The following is an 8,596-nucleotide window of genomic DNA, read 5'->3' as shown; positions in this document are numbered from 1 at the left end:
TGCTCAGGAATTACATCCTAAGACACAGGCTGCAGAAATGTTTCCCTCCCTTCCTGCACAGGCACTCTGCTGATCTCCTGAGCCTGGCAAAAAGGACATGATAAGAAGCTTTTTCTCTGCTGAGGAAGAGGTTCCCAGTGTTACATAGAGGAGACAAGGGAAAGTCCAACCACTGGAAAAAAATCCTGCAGGGTTTGCTTGTCCACATCCCTCTGTCCCTCCGTGTCGCACTCATTTTTATCTGCATGGAATCATCCATTGGAGAGGTTTTCCTCTCCTGGAGGAAAGCTGTGCCTGAGTCCCACACTGTGAGAATTCATCCCAACAAGCCCAGTGGTGTGGTATGGAAACCTGGGAGGTGGCTGTGGCTCCTCCATCCAGGGCTGGGCACCTGGGTAAGATTTTCAGGAACAGCCACAGAATTTAGAAAGCTGTGCCACAAAACGGCCCAGGCAGCTGAGAGTTAATGTTTTATGGGAATTAAGAGGGCCTACAAGAGTTAGTCCTGCACCTGGCCACACCAATGGGTGTCCAGCAGAGGAGTTGGACACAGAAGTGCTTTTGAAAGCTCCTGAGATAGCTGTTGGTGTGATAAGGATTCTGAGCTCTTTGTCAGTCTGGGTGTAAACGGTGTCTCAGCTCCAAAGACGTTTAAAAAATGCTGCCTTAGGTACCAAACTTATGAGGCAAATTTATCTCCTGGAAGGAATTCAGACCAAACCCAAAACTTTCGCTTTCAGGCTTTGTGCTCTTGGTGGAACTCAGCCCCTCTCCAGTGTTAGCACAGAGGCTTTGGGCACTTCCAGCTGCATTTAGAATGGTTTGGGTTGGAAGGGACCTTAAAGATCATCTCCTTCCACCCCTTGCCATGTGCAGGGGTATGTTCCACTCAACCAGGTTGCTCCAAGCCCTGAGGTCTGAGATGCTGATGTGAGCATTGAGTGATTTCTGTATCTCCTTGCTCATTATGCCCTGCTCTGCACCTCTGAGCCCATGCTGCAGCAGCAGTAAACAGCAAACAGCACAAAACACACAGCTGGATGCCACAGGGAAGCAGGATTTGGGCTGGACTGGCAGATCTTTCTTTGTTGAGTGCCTCAAAGAGCAGTGACTACGCACAGTCCCCTCCTCTGACACCCTGGCTGGGCAATTAGAGCCTGCAGGACTTGGGCTGGGGAATTATCGTTATTAGAGGTAATTTATTAAAAGCAGGAAATGCTTTAAAAAAAGAGGAAGAGCCATTTCCATGAGAACAAGAACTTCTAGTGTTAGACAGTAATTGCCAAAAGTTGTAAACAAGGCCTGTGGAAGGCTGTAAATCCACATGCCTCACACCCCTGAGAGCCTTTAATTGCTCCGAGGGAGCAGGACATGCTTCGAGAGGCCGCTTATCTCACAGTGCTCTGCAGGCAGATATGGATGCTCCAGCCATGGCACTGGCACTGGATGCAGCCTGGGTGATAAAGGATCACGGGAGGTGAAACTGGCTCATGCACCAGCTTCCCTCTGCGCTGAGTTCCGGATTCCCAACCTGCCTGACACGGTTCATGGAAGTGCTGCCTCTCGTTTTGCCACTCCTGTACATTTAGCTCGAGTATATGAGCCCTGTATGGGACTTACCCCGCTTGGCAGCAGAGCTGCAGGACTGGTATAACAGGATCTCACAGATCTGGGCTGCGAAGGAGCTCTGCCAGAGTTTTCTCACTGGCAATCAACCCCACAGACACACCACAAGCACAGCACGTTTTGGGGAGAGACAGTTGTAAGTTTTCAGTTGTAAGTCCCGTGATTTACCTGAAGCTCAGAACACGCTCCCCGTATCAGCACCCTCCAGCACCAGGAAGTTCAAAGGAGTGAGGAGAAGGAAAGAAAACAGGGATATCCCATCCTATGTGGATCCCAAAAGCATCTCCTGGGTGCCTGGAGCCGGCCCCAGCCTCCCTCAGCCACTCACGGTGTTGTAGTACTCGGCAATCACCGCCGAGCGCACGAAGTTGCTCTCACACCAATCCACCTCAGCACTCTGGTAGGAAAATATGCTCGGCATCGTCGGGCACCTTGGGGAAAGGAGAGGAGCAGGTCAGTGGTGTGCACGAGGAGGGGAAGGGAAGGCTGCACACCCAAAGGGGACCCCGCTCCTCACGCGTGTGGCGCCAGCCAACCCAGCACAGCCTTACCCAGCTACCAAGGACTCATCCTCTTCCCAACACACATCCTATTGCAGAACAGTTCTTCTCTCCCCTCGATGCAGGAGTTGCAAATCGCCCCAGAAAATGCTCTCAGACTCTGAGGGTGGTCACTGAGCCATGGCATTAACACCTCTCGTCAGGTGCCGTTGCTGCCACACGGCGCTTCCCCATTTCAGCCCAGTCCTTGTCACCCCGTCTTCTCCCTTCTCCTCACTTTCTTTATGACTCAGACCTTCCTGCCAGGAGGACTTCCCTGTGCTCTGAGTTACCTCTGGGGAGTGGACAACCCTACAGAGGTTGGTGCTCATTGGCTCTGTTCTCCGCAGTCGTTCCTCAGCATCTTCCCGAGGGCTGGAACTCAGCTCATGGGAGCTCAGCCCAGGAGCACCAGCACAGACCCTGGGCATTACTGGAGTCCTGGGGCACTGGGAGCACTGGGAGGTGCCTCTTCACTCTGAACTGGATTTCACTTGGAGTGCACTCCCCAGCAATCTCCATCCTGATTTCCCAGTGACAGGGATCGCAGTTTGACACCTCCAGCGGGTTCTCCTCTGCCAGACCTGGCCTCTGGTAGTGGCAGAAGCTGCAGCTACAAATGGAATTCCAAAAAATAAGGATAGTCTAACCTTCTGCCTGGTTTTCTTCCCCCTGTTAAAGACTTTCCTGTCCTCATTGCTTCTCAGCACTCTTTCATTAATTTGAAAAATCAGAAGTCCTGATCCTATTTTGATCAGAAGTTTCCTATTTGGTGGGGTTTTTTTCAGATCCTTGAGACTTTAGAGCTGCTTTTGAAGATGGGCGCCAACTTCAGAGGCATCTGAAAGCACCACCAAACCCACAGTAGCTGGATTTTTGGTACAAAACAGAGACAGAAATTCCCTGGAGCTGAGCAGTTCTGCCCCTGGATGTGGACCCGTCCATGCTGCTCCAGCTCTGCAGAGTGAGCAGGTTTGGGGTGACACCAGGCAGGTGCTGAGGTGACACCGCTTCAGTGGCATCTCTGAGCTCCCGAGGCACTGGTGGCAAACAGCTTTCTTTGCTTCTCTTTGAAAGTCTTTTCAGCTCTAATGCAGGGAAGGGAGGTTTATCCCAAACCCACTCATCAGCTGATGTTCTTGAGGAGAAACTCCCTGTTTGCAGCGGGGTGAGATGAGCCAGCACCGTGCCCAGTAGTCCCCGTGGGTGTGCAGCGGGGTGAGGCTCCCACAGCTTCCTCTGCCTCCCTGAACTCCCGAGCAGTTCAAAGGGAGAAAACACAGGAGGGTGACACCAATGAGCTCTTCTGCAGCTCCTGCTCCGACCAGACAAACCGACTCGGGGGTGAACCTCCACTGTGCCTTTAGAACTGCAAGTTAACGATGGCATCTCCTTAATCCCAGCTGGCTGCTTCCCAGAGGAGCTGAGATCACAGCTACAGCAGGCAAATAAAATCGGCGGCAAGCAGAAGGGTTTGAAGGCTGACTCTTGGTGCTGCGTTTCCATGTGCTCCTTCACACCACAGGGACTCTCTCCTCATCCCTCATCGCTTCTACAGCGAGGCAAGGTGAAAAAAGAATCGGACCCAGGATGGCAAATCCCACCTCATGGCTGAAGAGATGCCAGTTGAGAGATGGTGAAGGGATGGGGAGACAGAAGAAGAAGAAGGAGCAGAGAAATGGAAGCAGTGATGGAGCGCCCAGCACTGGCTGCTCGTGTCTCCTCCCAGCCTGGCTTACCTGTGATCCCTGGATGGACCAGCACTGCTTCCACACGCTCCAGGAGCTCCAAGGTTTCCAGCAAAGCTGGAGCAGCAACCTGCCCTGCTGCTCTAGCTCCGAAGGAGTGCCCACAGTGTGAGCTCACCACCAGCAGCCGCCAGAAAATCCCCTCGCTCCGTCCCTAGGGAAAGCTTTGGGATGGGACAGGAGCCATGTGCACCCTCCAGGCAAAGCTGGGCCCCCACAGGAAACATATTGGCTGGAGGGGTTTATATCCATGCCCCTGGATGGGCAGGGGCCGGGCAGGTTCTCGGCGCAGGCGCACGCACCTGGTGCTGCCCCTGCTTCTCCCAGGGGAGGGAACATCCACACAAACTCCCTTGCACTTGGAGAACACCCAACACGATGATTTTCACCAAAAAGTGCGGAGCAAGGTGATGCTGCCTCTTTCAGGATTTAAATTCAAGCCACTTCTCAACTTTTTCCCAATGTTTTGTTGTCAAAAAGAATGTTGTTATCAAATCTCACTCCTTCTAGCCTTTCTTCTTTCTGGTATTTAGTTAAAGAACTTTCTGAACAGAACACCTTTGGGTGACTGCTTCGCAAATATTTTCCTCCTGGACCTCATTCAGGCGTTCAAGAAATTTGGCAGCAATTAAACTTTTCCCCCCAAAACAACATTTTTTCCCTCCGTGTAGAGTTCAGAGAAATATGTTGTTTTCTTAAACATGAAAATTATTATTTGGCCAGTGCTTCCTGGTGGAGCAGGGGAGACACCACGGGCAGGGTGAGACCAAGCTCCAAGGTGTCCCTGTCCGTGTCCCTGTCCCTGCGCTTCCTGAGGAGTAGGGATCACACAGCAGCCTTTGCCATGGGGAGAAGTTCTTTGGGGAGCTCAGCCATTTATTTTGCTACTCCTATGAAAAGGAACATCCCTGGGAGACCTGGGCTGTGCCAGGGCTTACAAAAGCCCCACAAATCCACCTGGATTTGGAAATGAGGGTAATTAACCACTGAAGCTGATGTTGCACCATGGTGGAGCCTCCGTTACGTGGCACTAAGTCCAGGCTGGGGATCCTTCTAGGACAGACCTGGAGCAGAGGATCTGAGGGGATCCCAGAGAGCTGCTCCCACCCCTGGATGGTGAGGGAGTCCAGGGTGGATTTGCTTTTTATTCACTTTGAACTCTTGATGTCTTGCGAGGCCACCTAAAAACAAAGACTAGACAAGAATAAGGGAATAAAGGTAGGTAGTTATTTGAAGGGCCTTCAAAGGTACATCCTGGGGAGTCCAGTGTACTCTGCAAGCAGGACACCGAGCTCCCAGGCTGGAAGGAGCTCCCCAGTTCCACAGGGAATCTCAGAGAAACAAGCGGTGACTTGCCCATCCCGGCAGGAAGAGAGGCAGGGAAGGTGGCAGAGATGGATTTGGGAAGAAGAACCCACACAGGTGATGCCTGGTCTGTGTGAACATTCAAAAAGAATGAGTTTTCCCACCCCAAAACCTCCAGCATCCTTGGGGTGAGCCAAGTGTCCAAGCATCCCAGATACATCCTGTGCCACGCAGCGGGGACATAACTGGGGAGGGTGTCACGGGTCTGCATCTGCTCTGATTCACCAATAAGTAGGTCATAAAGAGAGCTTGGTTTCCCGCTGAGTCCTCCTTCCCAGCTCCTGCTGGTGTTTACATCCTCCTGCCTGTGGTCAGCAGGGCTTGGGAGGCTGGGCATGCTGGGGATGCTGACATGGGGCTGGGCTGGGGACAGGAGGGTGCCCAGGGAGCACAGGGTGAAGCTTCTGGGCCTCATGTGGGACTAACACAGAGACCCTCCAGTGCTGGGCACTGCTGAGGCCCCAACTCCAGTTCTGGGGGCAGGTTTGGGCTCCTCGTGACCAGAAGGACAGTGAAGGGCTAGAGCCAGGGATGGGAACAGAGCTGGGGAAGGGGCTGGAGCCCCAGGAGTGGCTGAGGGAGCTGGGAAAGGGGCTCAGCCTGGAGCAAAGGAGGCTCAGGGGGGACCTTGTGGCTCTGCACAAGTCCCTGACAGGAGGGGGCAGCCGGGGGGGGTCGGGCTCTGCTCCCAGGGAACAGGGACAGGACAAAAGGAAACAGCCTCAAGTTGCTCCAGGGGAGGTTTAGATTGGATTAAAAAATTAGAGACTTCTTTTTTCCCACAGAAATGGTTGTAAAGCATTGGAATGGACTGCCCAGGGCAGTGGTGGAGTCACCACCCCGGAGGTGCTCAAAAACAGTGTGGATGTGGCACTTGGGGACAGGGGCCAGTGATGAACACTGTGGCAGTGCTGGTTGATTTTTAGACTTGATGATCTTAAAGGTCTCTTCCAGCCTTAAGGACTCTGTGATCCCAATCCTCCCTGTATTTGAAACTTCTTTCTCTCAAAGCTTCCCCCTCAGTCCTCACCTCCTTGCTGAGCCCTGCTGCCTCCTCTCCACCTGTCTCCTCACAGCAGACACCTCGGCAGGGACTGTCCTGTCCTCTTGGCTGGTCCCTTCCTGCTCCCTGGGACTGATGCCCTCTTGCAAGACCCCAGATCCCAGGCAATGTCCCAGGCTTTGTGACACGGGACCGGGTTTAACCTGGAAAGCCTCGTCCCGGCTCCTGTGCTGCTCTGTCACCCCTGGGGCAGGCAGTGGGCACCGAGGGTCTCACTGGGGCTGCTGAGAGCAGGCAGTTCAATCACAGAATCCCAGTTGGTTTGGGGTGGGAGGGACCTTAAACCCATCCAGTGCCACCCTCTGCCATGGGCAGGGACACCTTCCACTCTCCCAGGTTGTCCCAAGCCTCCTCCAAGCTGGGGGACGGAGCAGGGGCTTCACAGGAGCCGAACCAGCAGCCTCAGGGCGCAGCTGCCAGGGTTTCATTGCTGTGTGCCCACGAGCCATGCTGGGCAGGCACTTTTGCTGCCGGTGCCACCAAAACCAGGGAACAGGGAACTCTGGCAGGCAAGTCTGAGAGAATCCAGTTGCTTCACTCGAGGCTGGTCCTACCTCCTTTGTCCTGTGGCACCTCGGATGGAGATTTCCACCCGAACTGCTGCTGGTGAGGGATTTTTTTTTAAGAGATACCAATTGCAGCAGCTGCGGTTCAGGGCCACGTGTGTTTATTTACTGCTTTGGCTGCTGTGGGCAGAGGGGCAGCAGCAGCAGGGCAGGGAGGATGAGATGGGAGTGCTGGCATCCCACATTCCCGCTGCTGTTAGCTCAGCACGGGTGAGTCAGAGCCCTGGCGTGGATGGAGACAAATGACTTCGCTCCGTTCTCACATCGAGCACAGGGCGAGTCAGGAAGGCAAACGAGGCATTTTGGCTCGTTATTGCCCTGCTGATCACTCTGTCCATGCCCAGAAAGGCCCCGGAGCTGCCTGGACAGGCTCCATCCCACTGCCATCCTCAGCTTTTGGTACTTCAGCTCCAGGACTGCAATTTCCTGCTTCCAGCTATAAAAACACAGGCGAGTGACCTGGGAACCTTGCTAATGCTGAACAGTCAGATAATCCCCCTAATTCCTGGCTCCACAGGGCAGGAATCTGTCCTCTGCCTGGCTGGGAAGCTGTTTCGCAAATTGTGGTGGGGAAGAAATAACAAGAGCAGCAGGAGATGTGCTAATGCTGGATGTGCCTTGCCCAGCATTTGCCTCCATCGCTGCCTCGGAGCCCCTCAGGAGCAATGTCCCCACTCCTGTTCCCATCTGCAGAGCTGGAAATATCTCAGTGTTTCCTCACCAGGCAGGGCAGGGGCTCCAGGCAATCAAAAACCAGCACCAGCAGCAGCAGCAAAGCCAGGAGCACCCCACACGAGGTGTGGCTTTGGAGCCTCCAGTGCCTGAAACTCCTGCTCTGTGCAACACCTTGTGCAAGTCAGCCTCCACAGGGCCACGGCACAAGCCTTGTCAGGCCCCACAGGGCTGGTCTCGGGGTCCAGGAGAGATTCCCCACCAATCCCTCAGCACTGAGCAATCTCCCAGGCACCCCGTGATCTCCGCTCCAGGCAGGATGCCATTCCGGGCAGCCCAGGAGGCTTTGTCAATCTGACCACCCCGGGCTTGTTTTGAAATCCTGACAGGTTTAAAGCCAATGCCATAATTGCTGATGGTGACAGCGAGAACAGGAGTAATTAAAGGACATTCTCCCAGCTCTGTCATCTGTCACATGTGCCTCCAACACAGCGATGTGTGCGGAGAGGCTCTGCCTTGTGTAACTCCCAGGGAGCTGCTGCAGCTGCAGGGGCTGAGCAGGGACTTGCCCCGTTCTCCCCTTCTTGTAGACGAAAACATCTAAACCAGGAGGGAGAAGAATCACCTCATTCTCAGCCGTGCACAGCACAGCCAGGCCTTTCTCAGCCACAGGGCTGCCTGGAGTCCTGGGAGGTTTTGGGTTTAGCAGCCACAGAGCAGGGAGGAGGCTCTCGCCAAACCAAGCCCCTGCACCCAGCAACTTGTCACCTTTATTTCATAAAATCCTAGAAGGGTTTGAGTTGGAGGAACCTTAAAACCCATCTCATTCTACCCCCTGCCATGGGCAGGGACACTTTCCATGAGACCAGGTTGCTCCTGGCCTTGAACACTTCCAGGATGGCACATTTGCCTGAATGTTGACTCTGAAGAGATGTGAAAATGGAAGGGGACAAAGAGAAAGTTCCTTTTTGCTGGGGCTGAGCCTGCAGCTCCCCATCCCCGCTGGCAGGGCCTTGG

The 8,596-nt window shown here is 54.0% G+C and overlaps 1 protein-coding gene across 2 annotated transcripts in view; it reads right to left on the bottom strand.

Annotated features, from left to right (window-relative positions):
• Nucleotides 1-4,145, bottom strand: part of ACER1 (alkaline ceramidase 1) — a 12,263-nt gene extending 8,118 nt beyond the window's left edge. Inside the window, exons 1-2 of one of the 2 annotated variants that reach the window (XM_008641001.2) lie at nt 3,905-4,145; nt 1,955-2,057 (exon numbers count right to left, since the gene is read on the bottom strand). In XM_008641001.2, the coding sequence (XP_008639223.1) occupies nt 1,955-2,047 (93 nt within the window). In that variant the 5' untranslated portion in view covers nt 2,048-2,057; nt 3,905-4,145. Of the gene's footprint in view, nt 1-1,954; nt 2,058-2,177; nt 3,861-3,904 lie in introns of those variants that run through there. The other variant, XM_017743885.1, reaches the window with a different exon arrangement.
• Between the last annotated feature and the right edge of the window lie 4,451 nt (nt 4,146-8,596).

This window comes from Corvus brachyrhynchos, unplaced genomic scaffold (assembly GCF_000691975.1).
Source record: "Corvus brachyrhynchos isolate BGI_N302 unplaced genomic scaffold, ASM69197v1 scaffold219, whole genome shotgun sequence".
Lineage (NCBI taxonomy): Eukaryota > Metazoa > Chordata > Aves > Passeriformes > Corvidae > Corvus > Corvus brachyrhynchos.
Note: the sequence above shows the minus strand (reverse complement) of the source record. Positions and strands in the feature narration are given on the sequence as shown.